Source organism: Anser brachyrhynchus (assembly GCF_964034855.1).
Source record: "Anser brachyrhynchus genome assembly, chromosome: 1".
NCBI classification, from domain to species: domain Eukaryota; kingdom Metazoa; phylum Chordata; class Aves; order Anseriformes; family Anatidae; genus Anser; species Anser brachyrhynchus.
The window spans coordinates 59,939,897-59,965,476 of NC_137694.1; the positions used below are offsets into that span (position 1 = coordinate 59,939,897).

General features: G+C 38.2%; 2 protein-coding genes across 3 annotated transcripts in view; one reads left to right on the forward strand and one right to left on the reverse strand.

The window, feature by feature from the left end:
• WASHC3 (WASH complex subunit 3) overlaps positions 1 to 14,395 on the forward strand; it is a 57,095-nt gene extending 42,700 nt beyond the window's left edge. Inside the window, exon 7 of the mRNA XM_080558975.1 lies at positions 13,780 to 14,395. Within this exon, the coding sequence (XP_080415101.1) occupies positions 13,780 to 13,816 (37 nt within the window). The 3' untranslated portion in view covers positions 13,817 to 14,395. The remainder of the gene's footprint in view (positions 1 to 13,779) is intronic.
• DRAM1 (DNA damage regulated autophagy modulator 1) lies at positions 2,324 to 24,017 on the reverse strand. Of its 2 annotated transcripts, XM_080558877.1 has the most exons (7): positions 23,249 to 23,866; positions 14,008 to 14,075; positions 12,619 to 12,761; positions 9,091 to 9,268; positions 7,963 to 8,021; positions 5,901 to 5,993; positions 2,324 to 3,721 (listed from the first exon to the last, which is right to left on the reverse strand). In XM_080558877.1, exons 1-7 carry the CDS (start codon positions 23,404 to 23,406, stop codon positions 3,677 to 3,679), a joined length of 744 nt encoding a protein of 247 aa, XP_080415003.1. In that variant the 5' UTR covers positions 23,407 to 23,866; the 3' UTR covers positions 2,324 to 3,676. The 2 variants fall into 2 exon arrangements, with proteins under 2 accessions (XP_080415003.1, XP_080415004.1); XM_080558878.1 differs by lacking the exon at positions 5,901 to 5,993 and having other exon boundaries at positions 23,249 to 24,017.
• Positions 24,018 to 25,580: the final 1,563 nt, after the last annotated feature.

Below are 25,580 nucleotides of genomic sequence, written 5' to 3' on the forward strand. Positions count from 1 at the left end.
CTTTTATTCATTTCATTTCATTTCATTTCATTTCATTTCATTTCATTTCATTTCATTTCATTTCATTTCATTTCATTTCATTTCATTTCATTTCATTTTATTTATCTTTCCTTTCCTTTCCTTTCCTTTCCTTTCCTTTCCTTTCCTTTCCTTTCCTTTCCTTTCCTTTCCTTTCCTTTCCTTTCCTTTCCTTTCCTTTCCTTTCCTTTCCTTTCCTTTCCTTTCCTTTCCTTTCCTTTCCTTTCCTTTCCTTTCCTTTCCTTTCCTTTCCTTTCCTTTCCTTTCCTTTCCTTTCCTTTCCTTTCCTTTCCTTTCCTTTCCTTTCCTTTCCTTTCCTTTCCTTTCCTTTCCTTTCCTTTCCTTTCCTTTCCATTTCCTTTCCATTTCCTTTCCATTTCCTTTCCTTTCCTTTCCTTTCCTTTCCTTTTCAAGTTCTTTTCTTTTTTCTTTTAAGTTCTTTTCTTTTAAGTTCTTTTAAATTGTTCTGCACTGTACTAACATGCACACTTGAAATTTCATGCTTGAGACTCTGCCTGGTGCAAGATGGTATTACTTCCAGGTTTTTTTCTCATTGCAACCCAGGGTAGGAAATGGCTTGCATGGAGCAGTTTTTATTAACACATACTTGCCATACAGGAGTACCAGCTTATTTTGTTGCAGAGGTTCAATACACTGTGTAAGGTGTATGTCTGGGAACTGCTGTGACAAACGAGTTCCATCTGAGGGAAGCTGGTGGAAGCCTTAGCAAAAGTCTCTGAACACTTTTTGACAGGAGATCACAAATCTCCTTGAAGAGCCTTGGCAGCTGTCCACCTGGAAATAATATGAGCTGTGTGAAATATATCTTTTCAGAGCTTCAAGGTAAAAGTTGAAAAAGATTCACTTTGAATTCAGAGCGTTAAGCAGGGAAGAGTTCTGGAAGAGAACTGAGGTTAAAAATTTAGATTAGACGTTAGGAAGAAATTCTTCACTCAGAGGGTGGTGAGGCACTGACACAGGCTGCCCAGAGAAGCTGCGGATGCCCCATCCCTGGAGGTGCTCAAGGCCAGGCTGGATGGGGCCTTGGGCAACCTGGCCTGGTGTGAGGTGTCCCTGCCCATGGCGGGGGGGTAGAACTAGGTGATCTTTAAGGTCCCTTCCAACCCAAACCTTTCTATGACTAGCTGTATTAACCTGTAGATATCATTTGATTGTAACAATTTAAATACCATTATTTAACAAGAGTCATCCACAGCTGAAATGATACAACTTGATAGAAGGAAATTTTTTGAATTGCTTGCAACATGTCAGCTTACACCGGAACTGAAAAAATACTTAAGATCTCGAATGAAAAGATGCCAGGAGCCAGAGAACAATCAAAGAGTGTTCAGTAGCTGTTCACTGCACAAATGAAAAGGTGACTATCCATTGTCTGCAACTGCATGTTCATGTATGTTGGCGGTTTTTGGCCTAATGAATTAAATGAGCAAATTCTTGGTGATGCATTCTTTTGGTCATGACTGTAACTCATATAATAATGTAGCATGACAAAGCTCAGGAAAATGGGAAGGATTTCTTTAAGCTACATTAGTTCTTTATAATTGAATTAACAGATTGATTTTAGCAAACAGGATTATTTTTATTTATCCACTTACTCTGAAAAAATGGTTTGTTTGTTTTATCTTTAGGATACTGTAAACACTGTAAAGTTGACAGGCTGGGTAAGACTATTTTGAGGAGGACGGGGTACTAAGAGATTAAGTGTGAACTCATTTCAGAAGCCATGATTTGGGAATGATTTAATATTTTCTTCAGCGTTTGCTCCCTCAGTGCTGTAAAAAACTTGTGAAACATTGTAGTGATTCTTGCTTGAATCAGAACAGGACAAATAATTGTTTTCTTATGTGAGTGTACATGGATTCACTGTAAAAACACACTAAATATTAGTTAAGGCTGAACTTCAGGTTAACATGATTTCTTTTACCATGTAAAGAGCTTTGTAAGTTGATGAGCTGAAAACTGGTATCATTTGAAATAACAACTTCAGGCTTCTTATACTTTATTTTTATTGTATTGTATTGTTCTTCATCTCTTTATTCCTAGCTTTCTCAAACTAAAGTATTTCTTAGCATGGCCTTCAAAAATAACACGATGTCAGTTTTTATGGTTGGTATACATTTTCTTGTGAGCACTTCTGTAAGGAATGTGTGTTCCTTGCAGGACACAATCAGCAAGACATAAGTCCTACATCTAGTCTACAACAGATTTTATTTTCAACATGATCATAACCATAAACTTTTGCAGGATTACGTGAATAATGCAGAAAGCAAATCTGCCAGTAGAAAACATTTTTACTATTTTTATTTGGAGAACACATAAAGAAAACATGGACCTTTTAAGTTGTGAAACAGCTGAATTTAGTACAGTTTAAAATACACATTAAAGGAAATACCAACAGCAGACTAGTCTCAAGACATCACTTTCCAAAAGAAACATTTCTTTTATCTCATGGAAAATTAGCAACTCACAATCATGCATGTTTCTGCATAAACTGTAATACACCATGGCAAATTTGATTTTCACAGAACTTGGTTGATAGGCAAGTGGTTAATGCATTAAACGGAGGTAGTGAATCAGTCCATAAAAGACCATTTTGCCTCCAGGTACTTGTAACATATGACTTCTCAGTTACAGTTTCATTACAGAAGTGCATTTATAGCAGTAACTATGCTATACTTTAACCACAGAAGCTGTCCAGGCTTATTTTTTCTTTTTTTTTTCTTTTTCTCTATATAATACATGTATAACTGAATACCTGAAAACTACTGGTGTCTCTTCTCATTTTCCATTCACTCTCAGTGACTTTTTGGAGACCTCTTCATTCCATCATTGTGGGTTAAAACACAGACTTGAAAACTTCTGCTCTGTATTAACCAGATGGCAGTAAGACTTCTCTTTAGTAGATCCTGCATAAATATAAATTTTCTTTCTATTCCACAACAGTTCTAAGCTTCCCATGGTCAGCAATGCACAACAGGGAAAAAAGGGAGTAGACTTCTACAACATATATTGCAGTGACGATTTGAAAACATTTTTCAAGCAGTAGTTTAATCTTCTAGGATTCGTATTTGGATAGCATCCACAATCACAAACTCGTAGCATAGTATTCCAACCCACTAACTGCAAATCTCAAGTCTTGAAACAAAGATGCCCGCTTCTGCTCACATCTTCCTCCACAGTTCTTGCAACTTAAGAGCCAAAATTCAGTTTTAGTGTTGTCTAATGCTTTAGACATTCCAAACTATTTGCAGACTGTACGTTCTCAAGTTTAAAACTAATGTTACTTAGCAGACTATAACAAATGAATATATATATCTATATATGGCTATGTCCAAAAGGGAAGAGCTGAGAAGGTCCACATTTTTTAATGACCTTGAAGTGCTGCTATAGATTACCTCTATTGCAGTATTTTTAATATATGAAACAGTATTAAAATTACAAAATTGTGAAAAAAAAAAAAGAGCAGGAATATTGTTGCTAGTATTTAAAATGTTTTGGTAGATGCTGTTATAGTTGTTGCAGAATTAATGGCATGGTTTCTTTATAAAATTTAAAATCCTTGTCCCTCTGCAACATTTTCCATAAGTAAAAAGAAACCTAGAACATTCTTCAATATAAAATGTAATTTTCTTCTCTATCAGGAGTCTTCATGTATTTCTGTTGATATCCTTATTGAAACTCTCTAAAAGAAAAATAAAACAAGATCAGCCTAAGATAAATTAAGTTCTGAGATATACAAGGAGTACAAAGAGATGTAACAACAACAACAAAAAAATTCTAAGTGAAATACATACTGTGAGAAATTTTGAAAAATAAGAAAGGATTATTTTTCTTTTAAAATTAGGTGTTTGGTTTTCTGTGAGCACTGATTAAATGAAAAAGATGATAGAATCTAAAAAATCTTTGTCATAGTGAAAAACTGAGATAAGATTTCATGTTATTTTATAGCATGTAAATTAAAATGTATGCATTTCCTATGTAGTTTAGTTCTATTGTTTTCTCTTATTTATTACATTCATAGTATTTATATACAGTTTTACTTTTAATGTTGAACAGTTTAAGTTGTGTGATTTGAAGCAAACCTATTAACTAATTCAGTTATTCTAAGTACTATAGTATTGTCTGCCAATATGTATCTCCAAGACAAGAGTTTGGTGATAAAACAGATACCATCAGATATGTAGTCATCGAAGTGTGAAGGGCTGGCAGTAAATACAACAAAAGACAAATAGTAAATTCAATGATGCATTCAAGTCTGAAGGGTAGTTGAATATTTGTGTTAGTTTTGGAAGGCAATTATAGGCTTTTAAGATAATTCACTGTACAATTTTGAATTTATTTTTTATTTTTTCCTGCAGAATCTACCTTTCATTTTAATATTGGTCACCCCTTCAGTCATGGTCTGTCTACTCAGTATTATTAGTCAAAAGTAAATGCATGCAAAGATGTTAGATATCAGATAGAAAAATATGTGAACTCTGAGTCCTTAGTTGAAAACTGATTCCTGTATATGCTCATGAAAGTTATATACAGATCATACATATATTAACTACTCCCATGCTGAGCTAGCATATGAGCGCTTGCTTCTAAGAAGAAGCAAGTATGCTAATTACAAAGTTTTATGTGATCTCATGTCAAGTTTCAGTTTTATGGCAGAGGACTTAAGGGGCTCTCACTGTTCTCCCTCTCTCCTGACCTCCATCAATGCTGGCTATGGTTTCCAGAAATTTATCACAGCACCAGTTGGCTCACGTATGTGATCCAAATTAGTTCTACAGTTATGCAAATGCTTAGATCGATAGTTTTTGTCTTTCAGCGACTTGCGTGAGGCAATGGTATTTGTGAAAGACCTACATATTGGGTATGATATCCACTCTGATTACAAATGAGTTAATTCATCTTTGTAGTTATGGTACTAAGCAGCATTTCTCAGTCTTTGCTACTTTAAGCCTTCTCCTTGAGTCTTGCGAAGATGCAACCAGGTTTTGGGGAAAACAAATATCCTTAAGTCTGAGAAGGGTATAGAGGCCTTGATCTTCCTAACACACCCGGGAGATTTTGTCCTCATATCCTCATAAGGCACTTATGAGCAACGTTTTTTTGATTTTTTTACAAGTTCTTTTGCCGAAGTTAAGTCTCACACATTTATATTTTTAGCGTTTTGTATCCCTACACTGAGCCAAAAACCCAAGAAAATCTGCAGCCAGAACGTAGTAGGTAAACAAATATGTAAGGAGGGAAAGCTTAAGAAACTATGTTTAAGTCATATAAAAGTATTTTCTTTTTAACTAAGCTAACATTTTCTCTTCCTTAAAGTCAGATTTGATGCATCACCAGAAATCAAACTATCTGTAACACTGCTCCAGCTACCCAAAATAGAAGTTTTTCATGTTAATACTTTTCAAAAAGAATTTGATATTCTTCACATTGTGAGGGAACACATATGAAAATGTGTAATTTTTTGAAAGAAAGGACACAGCTTTAGTTGAAATACAATGCATTACCATATAAAATCCCTTGGGTAGAAAGAAATGCAGTTCTAACTGCAGCATTTATTTTGGTACTATAACATTTTTAAGGGGCCTCTTTCTAGAGAAATGGTGTTAGATAAATAAAAGATACTCATTTATTGAATCATTTTCCAGACCAAACACCTATTAAACTGATTTGTAACACTGATTTTTATGTTTTAAAACATAGAGGAAAAAATATTCTTTAGGTAGACAGAAGTCAGTTCTTTGATAATTTTTTTTTTGTATACCTTTGGCATTTTTAGCTCAGATAAAGAATAATAATTTTCTATTGCATTTATTGTTACAGAATTCATAGTTTTCAGTCTGCTAAAATATGCAGATACCAACCTGAAAATCTCTAATGAATGTTAAAAAAAAGAAGATAAAACCAAAGGCCACTGTCCATTCACAGATCGCACTCATGAAATGATAAGTATAGTCCTGATGGGATGAGACATAAAATAAATTTTCAGGAAAACAAACAAACAAACAAACAGAACAGATAAACAAAATAACAGTGTAATACTACAAAAATAGGCATAAGAGCTTAGGGCTCTGAGGCTCTGAAAAAGTTGATCCTTAAAAGACAACCTATGAGTTGAGAAAGGAATCCATACGCTTCAGATCATGAATGTTTTGGGGAGATGTGTGCCAAGCTTATATAATAGGATTCTGGTCTCTTGTTTAGAAGTTCCAACTCCACAATAATTTAACAGTAAAATTCAAACATGTAAAGACATTCAAATATATACAGCCTATATTACTAGAACGTCAAGGAAAAAATAAAAGCAATAACGAAACTAACAATCTTATAAGCAACATATACTCAGTAAAATTAAGTATGTTTTTTTCCTGAGAGAATTCATTGCATTTGTTTTACAAAATGAATAACTAACATTGTCACAAAATGCTATGCTGTTGTATTTCAAAGGGAAATGAAATATGATTTCTTAGGTAAAATCACTCATAGTTAGGTCAAGTCTTTATAAGAGTTTTTTTTTTTTTGAATGAGTAAACAGAGAACAGTTTCCTTCTATAAATTCAACAAACATACTGAGACTTATGACTTATCATCACAATACCATGTTATAAAAGTTAATACAGATTCAGTTTTAACAGACGGTAAATATATTTATCAAGGCTGTATACATCCCGTGAAGCAATGTCTTGTGCACCACTATGAAAAACAGTACAAGGAAACTGCAATTAGCACTAGATCAAAACATAGCTTGAATATAATCTTCACCTGAAAAATATTATGTTCTTATGTGAAGGATATCAAAGTGTCGATATTCTTAAACTTTTTACTCAGAGTCACTGAGTTCGGTAACACTATCCCTTACAATAAATTCTCACATTGTTTTTAAATGGATGGCCACCTTATATGACAGTTCCTGACAAGACTTTGTTTTTAAGTAGACCACCATAGAAAGACCTATGTAACATGACACAAACAGAATGAAAAGTGTTTCTTTACATGCCATCAACAAATATGACAAGTTTTTCAGTAAAAATAATTTTTAATCCTTGTGTCTCAAGGAAAAAAAGCAAACAAACAAAAACCCCAAACAAACAAACAAACAAAAAAAAACGAGGTATATATTACTAAGATCATCTAACTTGTGAAGAGTTATCTCACAGATGCCTTACCACTCTTTGGTTGAAGTACATTTACCAAGTTTGCTTTTATTAAACTCTTCAAGCAGACTAAATGCTCTGTGTTACTTAATTTGATTTTTGGAAACCTCCATGTGGCAAAGTTTGTACCAAAATAAAATTTGCCTTTTAAAAACCATCATTCTGAGAAGACTGAAATTAATTAAAATACTCGATACTCACTTTAGTATGCTTTAGCTTAAACCCCCAGTGTTTACCGCAGCAGTAAAAATTAATTAATAAGGAATGGTGGAAAAAGCTGAGAAAAACAGTGTAGTAAAAAAAACTCAGAAACTTCAGAATCAAATTGTTCCACCTTTGTTCCATGCGTGAAGTTCATCTTCAAGAATTATGACCACGAAAGGAAGTAGAACAACTCATTTCCAGAAAGTTTGTTTTTTTACACTTTGTTCTACTGGTAAGTTTCAAGTGCCTCGTTAAAATGAAAGTCTAACTCTTTTAAGATGTACCCATCCATGAATTTAACAAGCCACAGACAGTTTTCTAATGAAGAAATAACTGTAAACTAGTTTTCTGCAAATCAGTGACCTTCTGTTCTCAATAATGTACTATTTAAAGTCTCTGATGTGTTAGTAATGCTATACACTTCTAGTAAAGCATAACAGCAGACCCTAAATAATACAATACTGGATGTCTCTGATGTATTAGTAATGCTATATACTTTTAGATAAGCATAACAGCATACCCCAAATAATAAAACACCGGGTAAGTTGGCTACCTAGTGGGATTTTACCTTTTCACCTGGAGTCCAATCAATTTTCGTCATCGAAATTTTTGAAGCAAATACAATCACTGGTGAAAAAAACAGTGTAAAGGAAACTACAGAAGTTTAATGAGTAATAATGAAAATGTCTGCTTTTAAAAGACGTCTCAATTTCCCCCTTCTCTAACACAAAAGATCCTGAACAATCAGAATATCGCATCAAAGTATTAAGAAGACAAGTAAATGAAATATGTTATTTAAAGGGAACTGATAGCAATCCAAACATATTTCTGAATAAAGGTTTCTGGGGGCTCTTCCAAGTACAGAGGGTAAGGGTAGACATCCCAAAGCTCAGATCACTTTCATGACCGAGGACAATGGCAGCAGAGCCCTGCATTGTTGGAAGGGGAATTAGGTTGGTTTCCATTGGTCCACAATAGGTCCTTTGATATATTTGTATAATTTTCTCTCAGGACTGCGGTCCTCTTTAAAAGCCTCTTCACAGCTACTGAAATCAAAAGCAGACTGTAGCTGAATGGCTTATATAACGATCTGTTGCAACCCTTTTTTGACATTGGCCGATCACCTGGAGTCCAATAAAATCACTGGGATGATCCTAATTTCAGCAAGATGTGGTAAAAGCCAGTGTGTTGAGTGTTTATCTAGGGGAGGCATCTAATGAAGCCAAGCACCAACAAACATGATCCAAAGCATCTACTTAGGCTTAAAAGGAAATCTTGTATATGTCAACTGTATTTTGTATTTCTGTGAATTAGGTTCACTTCAGAAGTGGTGCCCCCTTTTTGCAGGCCTTCTCCATACCCTTCCTAAAATGAAGGAAGTTGGGAAGTTGGTCTGGCTGACTTTCTGATGTTCCTTCCTTTCTGAATTATCATATAATACTACAAAGAACACCAGGGCATTAGATTTAAATATACTGCTGAAAGAAGAGTTACAGCTTTTTAGAATGACCCTGAAGCTCATCTTTATGTTATTAATACTGTTTTGACACGCTATATGCATTATAATGGCAGAAATATTAGAGGGTCCTAAGCAAAGACTGAAACCTCATTTCATCTTTTATCAGCAATGGTTTAACTTAAAAGGAAGATCAAGAAGCCATAAAGGGAAAACTGTGAGATGCACTGTAAAGGATACTGGGAATGAAAGCAATGCATGATATTACAGATATGGCCATCCTTATGTGACACACAAAGTAAGTGTTCCATTGTGGACAAGACTTGTAAGAGATTATAGATTGAAGTGTTATGTATACAACACCAGAGCCAAATGCCACCAAAGCTCCTATGTCATGGACGCTGGGAACAGACAGCTCCTGGAAAGAGATTCAACACAATGGTTAGCTGTTACTAATCGTACAGTGGTAGGAATCAGTGAGCCCTGAGAAGATGCTCAGCATGTAGAAGCAGCAGGAAACTGTCCCTTCTAACAGTCTACACAGGGAAGATGAAAGAAAAAGGAGAAAGAGTAGCTCAGAGAGGTAAATTAACCTTGGCCAAAGCCACCAGGTAAAAGCTAAAACACAGAAAAGCATAGAACAGTTTTAATGCTCTTCAACAGTCAGTCATTTTCACCTACTGTTTTCACAAGCAGGACCAGGCTTGTGTTTTTCTTAAGAGGTTCCTGTACTTCTTTTCCCTTTGCTCTGCCAAAGATTTTAATCCTTCTGTGTTGAAAGTTGAATCTGCATTTGTGTGGCCATACAATAACTAACTAGTGGTCATTTTTCATAGCAACTGATCTAAACTGTGACCACTGCAGCTCTGTCCCTGCCCTCCACTGGTCAGCCACAAGACTCAAGGAAATGAGTCAGCAGAAAATTAGTTATATATTTAAAGGGGAAATAAAAGTGTTACCTAAAATAAGTTCTTGATATGAAGGTCTTCCTCTGTCAGTCACTTGAATTATTCAGCCCTCCAACTCTTTCCCACATCACCAGTCACTTTTATTCAACTTCCACAACATGTGAAAGAGTGTTTAAAATTCCAGCATCACTACATGTGGCCTATATTTTTTAAAACCCTAACTACGGAAGATTCTCTCCTTTAAAACGCACACAGGTAAAATATCTGGTAACAAAATAGATGAAGATTCCCAAGAAATTGTATTCTAAATGTTTCAAAAAAATATGAATTCTAAGTTATGACACCCTGGAATCCAGTATCAGACAGATAAATTAGCTTTAAAGCTCTACTCTGTCACCAGAACATAGCAAAATATGTGCTATGATCTGACCTACTGCAGTTCTATTTTAATAATTCATGAAAACATGTCTATATTCTCTCATTATGTATTTTAATATCTTTTCTGTCAGGAAACCACTGATTTCTTTTTCTTTTAATGGTGATTATATTCACATGCTCTATTTTATTTTTTTTCCTGTGCTTTTCTTTCTCATCATTCCCCTCTATCTCTCTGTGATGTATTAAGTTCTCACAGATTTTTAAAGCATGTTTCTCACTAAGGTATTTCAGTGGCCTCTCATCTATACTTGCATTTTCTTTTCGTCTGTTCCATTTTTTGCCTTCCATGCAGAACTGACAGCATTTGGTACGGAAAGCATTAAGTAAGCTTAACTGCTGGCTTTTGCATTCAGCCCTGTATACAATACAGGTAATTTTTCTAAGAGAGCTCTCACTCTCGCTCCTATCGAACTGCCAAAGCTTCCCTAAAAAAACAAAAAACAAAACAACAAAAAAAAACACATTACACATAACACCTACAGAACCATGGGAAATCTTACTACCTCTGGTGTGGTAAGCCTCCAAAGCTTCCTCGTCAAAGATGGGGAAATCTCTCCTTAATCGTGTGTAATGTCTAACTGGCAAAAGCAAACCTGCTGAGACCTGGGTTTCTGCTTTGCTTTATTCATGAAGGCCTACGGGGCTTTTCCTTCTATATACAATTATCTTCTCAAAGCTGTCCCTCCACTGTCTTTTATTCCTACATTTCAAGCATTGTATTATTTAAACCAGAGAACAAACACCTCATTCATGATCATTACTTAATTTCTCAGAAACTCTTTTGCTTTTAGAGAACCCACTCCTAGAGTTTTCTACCACGCATATTCTCATTTTTGTAAAGTGTTCAGAGAGCAATACCACCAAAACCCCATACTGCCTATCATACTGCACCTTGAAGCAAAAGCTTGAAAAAATTTCCCTTACAACTAATTATGTTACTTAAAATATTAATCACAAGTAGTGTTAGATTAGCGTTAGTAAATGCAAACCTTAAATATTTCCAGTAATCTTTCACACTGGAGTCTTTTTAACAACCTAGATATTTTGCTAGGGGAGAGAGAAAATGAAGTGATGCCCAACAATGTCAGTCAGCTTTACTAAAGTACTCAGGTATGAAGCTAGCTCACCTGCTGGGGAAAAATAAGCATTAAGAAACAACCAAATTGTACACAGGAATATGAATTTCCTGCATGATGCACTGCTAGAGAGACTGGGCTGAATGTTAAAGAAAACTTCAAATTCCAACTTTTCTTTTATCTTCTGACCGGAAGCAACCATCTGACCTTGACCAAGTCTCACAGCCTATTCATGTCTCAGTTCTTGTGCTGGTAAGTTGGGTTAAGTGTACTGTTCACTATACAGTTAGAAGACCTAAGACTTGCAAGCCACCATTTCTAACTTCATGGGCAATTAAGCATGCTCAGATATTTGCTAGATTAAATCCTTAGCTAGATAGGATCCTTAATGTGTTCTGAACCTTTCCTACAAGCTGCACCTAACATGCAAAGTAAGATCAAAGCAAGAGAAGGAGAAATTAAGAGGCAAACAGGCAATGACAGCCAATAAAGATTAGGTAAGAAGTAATGCTATTACTCTCAGTGAACCTCTTTTGAAACTTTAGGATCAAGATCCCTACTTCCTTGACCCTCCCAAATTATTTTGTGTGCCGTATTTGTCTTTTCCTAATTGAATCTGAGTGTATTTTAGTCAAGCAACACTGTCCCCTGTCATCTGACTTCTTTTGTGCCACATATAAATCTAACCAGTAAGAGTACAGATATTTAAAAGTAGAATAGTATGCAATGCCTGTAGAGTTTGCTATCCACACACAATGCTTGGAGGTAAAACTAGAAACAGCAGGATACCAGTCTAAGATAGAAAGGTTTTTGTCTGAAAATACCACGCAAATGACCTGCAAAATTGTATTGGCTGCTGAAGCCCTGACAATCTTTATTTTCAATTTCTCTGTATATTGTCAGGTCACCATATGACAGAACAGTCTTTACCAAAATGTTCCCCAAAGTAGACCATTCTTCAAAAGAAATAATTCATCTCTTTCCACAGATTTCAAGGCAGTATCTCAAACTACCTGCCAAGTAAACTTCATTTGATTCTCAGATGAAGAATTTATGATATTAAACTGTTTTCTAGTACAGACATGTTACAAAATAAGCAAAACCCCTTACTGACATAGCTATACAAGCAAAAAATAAATTAAAAAAAATAAGATTAAAAATTTAATTTACAATGATAAACCAAATCTGTCATTTTAAAGCTATTGAAAATGTCAGAACTAAGAAAGACATTCTTACTCCATTTGCCCAGTATCCACACTGAGATAACGTTAACCATTCTGATCTATCTGATTTTTTAACTGCTAAAACAGTTTTAGTTTTATTTATGATAAGATTTATAATCATACCTGAAAAGTTGCAACTATGCCCATTCCAGTACAACCCATCAATCCAATGCATAATGAGAACATGTTGCACGAAGACCTAATAAAGTGCGATGACTCATTTTGCTTCTTTATTATTAAATATCTGATATACATTGTAATTACACCTGAAAAAAAAGTATTTTTTCAATGTTCACATATCACTTACACTTCAATACCTTGCATCGTAACACATTTACATACAGAATAAAATTATAAGCATAATGCAATAAATAATACTGCCTTAATTTTGGATCTTCACATCTTAAACTCCACATTGCTGCAAATCAGTTCAAGAAAAAATTATTTTAAATACCATATTAAATACCAGGCACTGGCATTCCACATCGGGAACAGCTGTTACAGGCAGAAGTGGAAGAATTCAATCTGCTCTGATATACACTCTTGTACCAGAAGTACATCTCTTTAATAATGGACATCCTGAAGAATTAATATATTTCTCCAGCATGTAAACAGAAAAAAATGTAACTAGCTTTGTATTCAGAAAATATTCAAAAAGCTTTTGGCCAATTCTGGCTATTCTTTAGTATAACAGAGGCCCCAAACCACTACTCATAGATTTTATTGCAGCCCACATGACCTCACTATGCAGTTCACTCCTGACAAAAACCTCTACTGAATTTTAAGATGGTAGTTCATCAGGATATAACAAGCAGTAAACTGGATTCCATGAAAAAAATACTGTATTTCAGATTGATAACACAAAACATGGTTTCATTCTATCTACAGCTGGAAGAATAAATCATGTAACTTTGTTCAGGTACTGAGATGCTACATGCAATGCAACCAGACAGTGTGACTGAAATAGATTCTTTGAAAAGGTAAAATATGGGATTTTAATTTGCATGAAGGCCTTCACAGCCTCTATATATACCTTTACAGAGTTTTTCATACTCCATCCCCTAGAAGCGAATAGGAAGTCCCAAACCTCCTCATTCAAGGTCAGCAAAAATTTAGTGGAGTAGGCATCTTCACAGAGGAAGCCAAGTGTTGCTTCAATACTGTTTTACCTTGCTGCAGCATTCTTTAACCAAATGTCTCTCTATATCAAAGATATATCTCTATATCAAAGATAAAGTTGGTGCACACTAATTATGCCATCTTTCTTCCTCTTTTTATTTCCAGTTACGTTGACTACTTTGCACTGATGAGATGCTCTTGAGAGACAGAAGAGCCTCCAAGGCTATGCTTCCCCAAGCACCTGGCCCTCTGGATATGAATTCCATCTAGCTCACATTACCACTGAAGTGTGGAGTACTTTTTCTGCAGAACATTGTGTGGACTCCAATACAGCAGACAATAATTGTTAGTTTACATTTCTTTTCTGTGTTAGGCCAAGTAATGTATACCTACCTAAAAGTGCTGAAATATTAATCATAAAGCCAAAGATACCACTCTCAGGAGGTTTAGTTCCAGTGTCACTAAAGCAAGAAGAGAAAGAAGAAATTAAAAGTTATTTGAGATCTGTGAAACACAAATGAGACACATACATGAAACCTCAAGAGAAATGTAACTTGTGTGAACTGCTGTTACGTAAGACATTTAAATGTATAAATTGGAATGTCACCTGCTGCATGCTGAAGCTATATTTGTAGTACTGAATCTTTGTTTTAGAAAGTAATAACAGTTTTAGAGCACAGTATTTGAATTGTATTCCTTCATTTTCTCTATGCAATATGCAAAGATGTGAGAGATTACAATACTGTGGTCATGAATTACATAAATGATAATAAAAATGTTATTTTAGAAATGACATTTCTTTTATCCACTAAACTAACACTGTGAAATACATATCTAATGGCATTCAGTATCCTAAAATGTTAGAGAATTTACACTTACTTTCCTGATTTCATTGAAAAGACTTTACCCCAGGAGAGCAATTGTGTTCCAATGCCTAGGAACATCCCTAGACACCGTTTAATTTTCGAATGTGCGTACAACATAAGAGGACTTTCAGCCCAAGGTGTTATCTTTCACTGAAGCAAATAGCCCTCATAGGGGATAATTAGGAGTTCACTGGGCCAGACAAATGGAGCATACGTAAATATATATAGGTGAAAAATGTCATATATAAAAGATGTATGTTATGTAGAAAATGGAATACCTTCATCACAGAATCCTTTTCCCTCTTTTTTCCCTACCTATTTGCAAACACCCACACAAACACCCATAGCAGAGAATGCCCTTGCCTAGCAGGAAGGGCATACTCCTGGGAGGATGTGGGTTCAAGTCTCCTCAAGCAGGATTCCTTTATGCTGAGAGAGAGTGAACTGTGGAAAGAAGAACACTGCAATACCGTCACCTCTGTGTTATTTTTTCTTTTCTATGGCACAGCCAGATGAGAATATCTGAGAACATCAGGCTCTGTTTGTCAAGCCAATGGAAAACGTAGCTCACGAAGTCTTATACAACTTGGATGTGAGCTGAGTTTTTAGTTACTCACCAGTACTAAGAGGCTGTGGGGTAACACACTCACCAGAACTAAGATGGTTGGGCATATAAACAGAGGCACCCAGGGAACTTTGCTGTCAGAAATGCAAACAGGTAAGGATTTTAGCCTGTGCCAAAGTTCAGTGGAAACTGAACAAAGACTCTGAGAATGAAACCTTATCTTAGTTATATGATGAGACAAGTAGGTACTAGCTAGAGATTTTTCACATGATTCAAGAAGATAAATCCTCTTCATTCCAACAGTGAGGTTGGATTAGATTTTAGTGCCAAACATCTGAATGTACCGCTGTGTGCAGACATGACAGGTGCTCATCCTGAATGCTGGCGCTTTAGTACCCAAAAGAGAAAGCTCTCTCTACATAAGCAAATGTTTTTAAAGATTTTGACGATTTTGTTAACTTCAAGCTAGAAAACTATAACCATATCAAAATATCTTTTTTTTTTTTTTTACAAAATCACTTTCTCTATCAATCCCCTTATATGTCACAGAAGCATTTGTGTAATCAGTTGCTAAGGTGATTTATCAAGAATGGGAGGAAGCTTAGAGTGCAGGAAGAATCCTTTTCTATGACAAACTGAAGTAAAATGAAAAAAATAAAATCTTGTATTTCTTTTTGATGTGACTGGTTCCAAATCCTCAGACGACAAAAACTTGGGGTGCCTAGGCTTTTATACAAGTTTTTACAACTTCTCAAACATTAAGAATCCCTACTGACATCTATTTTCCTGTTGCAATGCTTTCTGAAGTCTTGTTACAGCTTGTACTCTGTGTTAGTCATTTCTCTTTGATAGTAGAATTGATGAAAACAATAGGGTGACTCTCATTTTTTTTGTTTCACATTTCTGAAAATTGTCTTAATCCTCACTTCATTTAGCTGATTTTTTAACCTTGAACTTCACATCTTTTCCTCATCTTTCTGGAGTGTTTTCACAAATACCAATAAGGGCTTCATTTAAACAGTGGGCTACTTGTGACAATCTTGAAGGACTTTTGCAAATCAAGAGACTACTCTATGCTAAGTACAGGATTGTGATCACTTCAAAGCTTCTGAAGGGCTTTAGGTGAGAAGAGAATGGAATCAACACATGCAAAGAAAGCAGCCATTTGAAGTTCTTGGAACACTTCACATCATAAGAGCAATCCAAATAGCCTGAAATTGCATTGAACTCCAGTCATTTTTTAATTAAACCTGTTCTCAAGCTAAAGTTTTACAGGTGAATTTTGCCATTGTTAATTTTTAAACTCAATAACCTTTGACATTTACTTCCAAGTAATTTCATACCAAGAATATTATGTCGTATCTGTGATGTATTTACAAAGTACTGTACAGGATTTTTAAGGACACAATCTTTCTAATGCCATATTTTCTACTAAAAATATCCCTAAGGATAAAGGAAGACTTAGATACATTCTTAGTTTACTTCTGGCCTACTGCTTTGGAGAAAAAAGAAAAAAAAAAAAGAAAAAAAGTATCATGTAGCAATTACTGGTTTTTAATGAAACAAAAAAGACACATACTGGACCTGGTGCTCCCCAGTGCAGACAAACTCATTACAGAGGTTAAAACTGGAGGCAGTCTCTAGGCTGCAGTGACCATGCCCTGGCTGAGTTTGTGATCTCAAGGAATATGGGCCTGGCAAAGAGCAAAGTCAGGGCCTTGTACTTCCAAAGAGCAAACTTCCAGTTGTTCAAAGACCTAGTGGACAAGATCCCCTGGAACACTGTCCTTAGGGACAAAGTTGCTGACAGAGCTGGCAACTCTTTAAAGATGTTTTTGTTAGAGAACAAGAACTCTTCATCCCCCTGCGTAAGAAAGCGAGCAGGGAGGGCAGAAAACCAGGAAGGCTGAGCAAAGATCTGATGGTCAAACTGACGTGCAAGAAGGAAATGCGCAGGCAGCAGAAGCGGGGACTTGTGGCCTGGGAAGAGTACAGGGATGCCGTCCCTATATGCAGGGATGCAATCAGGAAAGCCAAGGCACAGATGGAACTGAGCTTGGCAAGGAATAACAGATAGGGATTCTACAGGTACATTGGCCAGAAAAGAAAGGCCAAGGAGAGTGTGCTCCCTCTGATAAATGAGAAGCGAGAACTGGTAATGACAAATATTGAGAAGGCTGAGGTACTCAACAAGTTATTTGCTTCAGTCTTCACAGGCATTCAGTCTTCCCAGGTCTCTCCAGTCCCTGAACCTCTAGGCAGGGGCTGGGGGAGCAATGTCTCTCCCACTGTAAGCGAAGAGCAGGCTCGAGACGACCACCTGATGAAACTGAACAGGTACAAGTCTATGGGGCCAATGCCATGCATCTCAGGATCCTGAGGGAATCATAGAAATATAGAATATCCTAAGTTGGAAGGCACCCACAAGGATCATCAAGTCCAACTCTTGGGTCCCCAAAGGACCATCCAAAAAAAAATAATAATAAATCAGATCATCTGTCTGAGAGCATTGTCCAAATGCTTCTTGAACTCCGGCAGGCTCGGTGCCGTGACCACTGCCCTGGGAAGCCTGTTCCAGTGCCTGACCACCCTTCCGATAATGACCCTATCCCTAACACCCAGCCTGACCCTCCCCTGTCCCAGCTCCATGCCGTTCCCTCGGGTCCTGTCGCTGTCCCCAGAGAGCAGAGCTCAGCGCCTGCCCCTCCGCTCCCCTCGTGAGGGAGCTGCAGGCCGCTGTAAGGCCTCCCCTCAGTCTCCTCTTCTGCAGTCTGAACAACACAAGTGACTTCAGCCGCTTCTCATATGTCTTCCCCTCTAGACCCTTTACCGCGTTTGTTGCCCTCCTTTGGACAATAACAGTTTTATATCTTTCTTATACCGTGGTGCCCAGAACTGCACACAGTACTTGAGGTGAGGCCGCACCACCGCAGAGCAGAGCGGGACAATCCCTTCCCTCAACCAGCTAGCAATGCCATGCTTGATGCACCCCAGGGTACGGTTGGCTCTCCTGGTCACCATGGCACACTGCTGGCTCATGTGCAGCTTGCTATCAACCAAAACTCCCAGATCCCTTTCTGTGTGGCAGATCTCCAGCATCTTGCCCCCCGCTCCAGCCTGTACGTATAGCCAGGGTTTCTCCTTCCCATGTGCAGAATCCAGCACTTGCTCTTATTAAACCTCATATTGTTGGTGATTGCCCAGCTCTCTTATTTGTCTAGATCTCTCTGAAAGGTCTCCTCACCCTTGACGAAGTCAACAGCTCCATCCAATTTGGTATCATCTGAAAACCTTCAAGTCCTTCATCCAAATCATTTATGCAAACATTGAAGAAGACTGGTTCTAACCCCACTAGGGACAGGTTGACATCCTGAAGTAACCCTGGTTACAAGAACCCTCTGGGCCTGACCCATTAGCCAAAGGATGTTATTTCTGTTCCCAGTGACACTCTGCTTATTGTCACTGGTCCCCAGTATTGGGCTGCAGCTATTGTTTACAAGATTGTGTGTTTTATTTATTTATTTATTTATATTCAGCATGCACCTTCAGGACTTGATAATGTAAGACTTTAGGTAGAGCTAATATATCTTAATATCTAGTATTATTGTAAAAAGTAGACAAGTTTTTGGATGTGCAAGCTGTTCTTTGAGTGAATCTACATTCCATTTGCTAGGGATAGTTAGGTAGTTCTTGCTTAACTAGCGCGCCTGATAACTGTTTAGCGTAAGAAAGCATCCTGATTTGAAAAGTGGTATGAGGAAAAAGCTGGTATGAGAAAAACATAGTGCTATGAACTGAACTATTAGAGAACTGAACTAAACTATTACTCTGAACTTGCTCTTCTGGGTGAAACTGGTGTCATCCCCCTGTATACAGTGCAAATATTTACTCTACCATCCTTCAGCTTGAAACCTGGCAGGCAACTCATAGTACAGGAAATCAGTTCTCTGAGATTTCAGGAGCCTTGGATGGTAGAAAGCCATTTTGATATACTGTTTCAATGGGATTGGTGTGTTCATAAAAAGATTTAGGTTCTGTTAAATTGCTTTAAATTGCTTTTCAGTAGAAGTGTGTTCAGGCAGAAATTGTTTTCCTGTTTCCAATATTATTTTTCTTGCATGATTGATGTCTTCGTGTATCCTGTTTTGGCTCAGGGTCACTAACTGCACAACACCAGACACAGCAGACGTGGGATGGTAGAGTGACAGTGCTTCTGTTCCTCAGTAGGGAGGGCTGAGTTAGACGTCAGCAGACCATAACTTGGGGACATAGATGGTTTAGGGCAAATAGCAATGGAAAATGTGTTGGGAGTAGGCTATGGAAGGTAAACAGTGGTGGATTCCAGCAGGTAGAGGGATTACACCTTTATCCAGGGCACTCATAGCCCTGACCAGCCTCTCCTAGGACCTCCACTGGAACACCTCTGCCTATGGGCCAGGAGCTCCATTTAATCTCAGAGTTGGGCTTTTGGACCCTGCTTTAACTATGCTGTAAATGCATCTGCATTCAGCCCCATCTCCAGCCCCGAACTGGCTGATGGAGTTGCCAAACCTCTCTCCATCTTATTTGAAAAGTCCTGGCAGTCAGGTGAAGTCCCTGGTGACTTGAAAAAGGGAAACATCACTCCCATTCATAAAAAGAGTAGAAAGGAGGACCCAGGGAACTACAGACCAGTAAGCCTCACCTCTGTGGCTGGCAATATCATGGAATGGATCCTCCTGGAAGCAATGTTAAGGCACATGGAAGACACGGAGGTAATCTGAAACAGCCAGCAGGGCTTCACAAAGGGCAAATTGTGCCTGACCAATCTGGTGACCTTCTACGATGGAGTGACTGCATCAGTTGACAAGGGAAGACCAACCCATGGACTTCTGCAAGGCCTTTGACATGGTCCCACATGACATCCTGATCTCCAGATTGGACAGATATGGATTTGAAGGGTAGACCATTCAGTAGATAAGGAATTGGCTTGAAGGCCACACTCAGAGAGTGGTGGTCAATGGCTCTATGCCTAGATGGAGGCTGGTAACAAGTGATGTTTCTCAGGCATTCATCTTGGGACTGGTTTAATATCTTTATCAATGACATAGACTGTTGGATCAAGTGCACCCTCAGCAAGTTTGCAGATGACACCAAGCTGAGTGGTGCAGTTGATACTCCAGAAGGAAGGGATGCCATCCAAAGGGACCTGGACAAGCTTGAGAAGTGCGCCGATGCGAACCTAATGAGGTTCAGTAAGTCCAAGTGCAAGGTGCTGCACCTGGGTCAGGGCAATCCCAGATGTGAGTACAGACTGGGAGAAGAACTCACTGAGAGCAGCCCTGTAGGGAAAGACCTGGGGGTTCTGGTGGATGGAAAGCTTGACATGAGCCAGCAGTGCATGCTTTCTGTAATTCTATGATTCTATGATATGGAACAAATACTTATGCTCATTTATCTGCAATGATGTGTAGGTGAGCACATCATGGACAAGATGAGGAACCCAGTATGAAAATTACATCATTTGTGTCACTATCACGTGGCAGAATTCTTCTAGGTCCAACAGTCTTCTGAAGAGTTGAAAGAGGATAAAGTAAAGCAGATGGAGAACAAATATTCTGGGGCCAAAAGACTCATCATCATCATCAAATTTTCTGCATAGACATCATAAACTATTTAACACCAAACTGAAGCCTTAAATTTTTAAGGTAGGAAGATTATGTTCTGACATCAGCACAGTTTCAATGGCAAATGTTGATGTGGTCTTTCTCTCACTGTAAAAACTGTCACATGGTAAACAAATATAATTAACAAGTTACCTCAAGGCATACAGAGGTTACTTGAATAATCTAAATAAGAATTAGACAAATGTTGAACTAAAATTTGTCTATATTGTTCTCCTTTGTCTAACAGGAATTTCCCCACGCAAATTGTATTTCATTTCATTTAAGACATTGCACAACTGAAATCTTGCAACATTCTTCCTCTTTCTTTTTATCACTCTAAGTTTCACTAAATCACATTCTTAATCCCATGACTCATCTTATGCTAAAGCAATAAAGTACAACATAAGAATACAAACTATGAATATTGGCCTGAGCACACCGGGGGAATCATCATATTATTTCCAAGTGCACCTTCTATGAAGATCATATGCTTAGATCATATGTCTTTAGAACTATTAATAATTGTTCACCAGCAGTCAATGTATATCCCTAGTAAAAATGTACTAGTAAAAGAATTTCAAATAAACAAGATTTCTTCTAAAAAAAAACCTTTTTACTAGCAAATGCTCTGTTTTTTTGTTGTTGTTGTTTGTTTTATTATTTTATTACTGACACAGTTTCATCCATCTTTTTTTTTTTTTTTTTAGGGTATGTGGATATTTACAGTGATTCCTTAGTTAAAGGATAAGAATTATTGTTTTGTTTTGTTTTGTTTTTTTCCATTTAGATATTACCTGCACGGAGCTTCTTATTGATTTAACTATGGCAGTGGTGACACCTTCATCAGAGCTTTACAGCTGTGACTTCTCTGTTTGATCTACAACTTTAAAAAGAATCACCCTTACAAGCAACATATGTGTGCTGTCAAAAACTTGACTGTAAGTACAGTAATTTTTAAAGTAAGTCCTATTCATTCATGTTTCATTCAAGAACTTCGCATAAGCTGCAACAATAAGAAACACCATTTGTCAAATTTCTTACTACAAAACCTCACAGTCCTTCAGAGCACAAACCATGTACTGAATGTGGACACAGTTGCATCAAACAGTTTATTTTTCTTGGATAACAAGGGATAAATTGCACTGGTTACAAGCACTTCTGTGTCAGTATGTAATTATGGAAGAGCAGAACTGTAACCACTGTTGTTAAGGCAGTAGAATATTTTTGCACATACAAGAACAAGGCTTCCTAAGAGCCGAGTCCAGATACGGGCAGATAATCTTAACAAGTTTTGCTGACATAAGCATGAAGTACAGCTTTCTTTGGCTCAGTTTGAATGAAGCTCAACTATCTTGTGGGTTGCAATGTTATTTGCACCATCTCACTTGCTTATAATCATAGACCTGAAGCTTCAAGCAAATTTAAGAGTATGTACAACTCAAGTTATCAGTCTTAAAAAATTATGCATGTTCATAGGTTCTGTCAAGGAATTAGGTCTAGAATTATCTGAAACGTATTTGAAAAGCTTCTTTAGATCCTTTATATATCTGAAACCATTCTTGGATTTGTGTCTCACCTTTAATCTGTTAAGAGCTAAATGCTAGCAATTTCACTATTCAGATTTAAATGTTAACTAAAGCTATATAAACAATGATTTATTCAAATGTGTGCTTAAATGACTAAGGTTAGAATAGAATAGAATAGAATAGAATAGAATAGAATAGAATAGAATAGAATAGAATAGAATAGAATAGAATAGAATAGAATAGAATAGAATAGAACAGAACAGAACAGAACACTTTAGTCCTGTTGGAAGCATCCTACAAAGATCATAAAGTCCAACTGCCTGACCTCCTCAGGGCTAACCAAAAGTTAAAGCGTATTATTGAGGGCATTGGCCAAATGCCTCTTGGACACTGACAGGCATGGGACATCAACCACCTTGCTAGGAAGCCTGCTCCAGTGTTTGACCGCACTCATGGAAAAGAAAGTTTTCCTAATATCTAGTGTGACTCGGTATCAGGAAAATAGATGTTAGAAAAAAGCATGCCAGTCATCTCTTGGGTAGCCTTTTACACCCATTGTTGCTATGCCGAAATTGTAAAAATGCATGCCTGCGTGTCTCCTACAAAGCCTGTTGGAGGTCTTCAAGTCACACCATCATCTGCTGCACTTTGACCCAATTCTGGAGTTATGCAAACAAAACCCTACATGTACACTACTTATAACTGAGTGGTCAACTTACGTTCGTACGCCCATAGCATACCTTGGCTCCAGCCAAGAACTTCAGGCCCCGTGTGACAGACGTGTTGAGACCCCAGGTTCTCTGGGGGGTGTTGAGGCGTGCTGGGGGCTGGTGGGCAGCAGCACACAGAAGCCCCCCGCTCTCCCTCCCCACCTTCCCTTGGCTGCTCTCTGCAATCTGGGGTGCCGGTACGGCCGTGCCAGCGGTGCCCCCACACCCCGGGGGGCTCACCACCCCAACCTCGAGGGAGCCCCCCGGCACCTGCTGCCCCTCAGCCCACCGCCCCTTCCTGGTCCCCTGTCCCCCTTCTCACCTGATGTAGGGGACGAGGGGCTCGACGTGTCCCGCCAGCACGGCGATCACGTAGGAGACGATGAAGGCGGCCGAGGACCAGGTGACGAGCAAAGCGGGGACGAAAGCCACGCCGGGCATAAAGCACAGCATCGCCCGCGGCTGCCCTGCCCGGGGCATCGGGGCGGGAGCACCCCGGAGTCTCTCACACACACCCGCACACGGGGGCACACCGAGGGCTCACGGGGCACACGCACGCACCTCCGCCCGGTTCCCACCGTCCTGCCCCACGCGTGTTTTTCCCCCGCCAGGCAGCGGCGCGGCGCTGCCGCCTTTCCCCAGCGGCGCCGGGGATCCCCCGCCCCGTTTCCCGCCGCCTTCCCTTCGCTTTCGGTTCCCGCTGAGGCAGCGCCCTGGGGGCGACGGGAGCTCCGCCCTGACCGCGGCTAAGGGCGGCCAACGGCGGCTAATGGCGACCAACGGCTACCAACGTTGGCCAACGGCGGTGGCGGCGGGGAGCGAGGGGCCCAGGCGGGCCCCTCGGCTGCCGGGAGGTGTCCGGGTTTTAACGGCCTCGGCTGGGGGTCCCTCCCCGTGTACAAAACCCGCCCGCCCTGGGCTTTCGAACACACCTCGGCTTGCGAATTTCCTGGGGGTTGGTTCTTCACACGCATTGGGGAAATAGTTTTAAGTCAAACTCACACTGCTCTGTGTTTTCGCTTTGGTTTAACCTGTCAAGTTTATTTCTGTTTGCTTTGACATTTCTTATTTGTCTGCATTTCAGACTAACATCCAAACGCACGGTCACCATTCCGAAATGAAGACAAAGCACGCATAATCTGTCTGTTTCATCTCCTTGAACATTTCCTGTGAGTTCTGCCTGCAGTAGACATTCCGTGTACTGAAAACATCGTGAGTTAGAAGCCGAGTACTCTCCAAGCCTTTGAAGATGCTAAGAACCGCCAGAAATATAATAAAGGCACTTAGGACAGTGTGTAAAGACAGGAAAGTAATCACAAACTGTTCTAAGGCTGGTAGTGGAGGTGTGCTATATTCAACGCCTTTTGGCAGTAGCATGTTGCTCACATTCTTAATGTGTAACTCGAGTCTAATAATTTACTGATACTTCGTGATTACACTGGAGCACTTTCAAAAAAAAAAAAAAGCCCGTCCTTTCTGTGTTGGCTAATTCTTTAGTGCTACACTGAAAGACAGACATTTTAGATATAGGGACTGCAAGGACCTGGAAAAATAATTTTAAAAGATCATATTTAAACTTTCCATAGATAATCTGGTTTAGTAATTTCAAGTGGCAGAAATTTCTGGCTGCAAGAAAGGGTCTATTTCTTTTTGAGCTAGTGATGCAAAAGTAATGGGTTGAAATTAATATTTAAGCTGCCTTAATATATACTGATTTTAAGCTTTGTGTTTGATTACCCCTCAATGACAGGTATCTTTGTTTTGTTCCTTGAAACAAAATATTCCATTCAGGCTCTGTATCCAGCCTCTTCAGTAAATAAACGGACTGCAGAAATGTGTTGACGTTAATTGTACTTATAGAATGATTTTTTTTTTCATCAATAGCATAGTATTCCATTTTGTTTCTTTATAGAAGAAGGATTAGATTCATTTTATTTTACCTCAACAACATTTAGGTGATAACATTGGAAAAATATCACGTTTCGCAAAATCGCATTATACTAACTATAGTTTTGTAAGTAGTAGATAACTCACTCTTGAGTGAGAGTTGAGTATTTAAATTTTTCACATGACTTTTTGCAGTGCCTGGACATTATTTGGGCTGAAAGAAAAAGACACGTCTTTGGCTCAAGCAGGTAGTAATTTGCTGCATGACGATCACTAGCAAAGGCACTTTGCTGCTATGTAAACATTTATTACAGGTCATGTGATGTTTCTTTATACATTTATTGTAGGAAGCAGTCAGAATCAGCACATAATCTGTAAATGATGATCTTTAAATTGTTTTTGTAAACAGCATTTTTACACTGTTCTTTAGAAGATTAGGAGCTGCTAGGAGTAATAGACACAGGTTACTCACAAACATGGGGGGGTCATTTTATTTACTCGGTTAAAGAACATCAGTGTGGTATTTCAGGGATTGTATTTTGATTTATTGTGCTTTGGACTAATTATATTGAAACACCATGAGCATAAAAAAATAAAATAACTGTGGTCTTCAGTGTTACTGCACTGGATTTAACAAAGTGATTGGACTACTTATGTTTAAAATTTTTGTATGATTTTTTGCTTTTTAGTGTAATATCATATTAGAATTATTAGAAAAATAAAGTTAATGTACGCAAATAGTAACATACATGTCTGTGAGTTGAAAA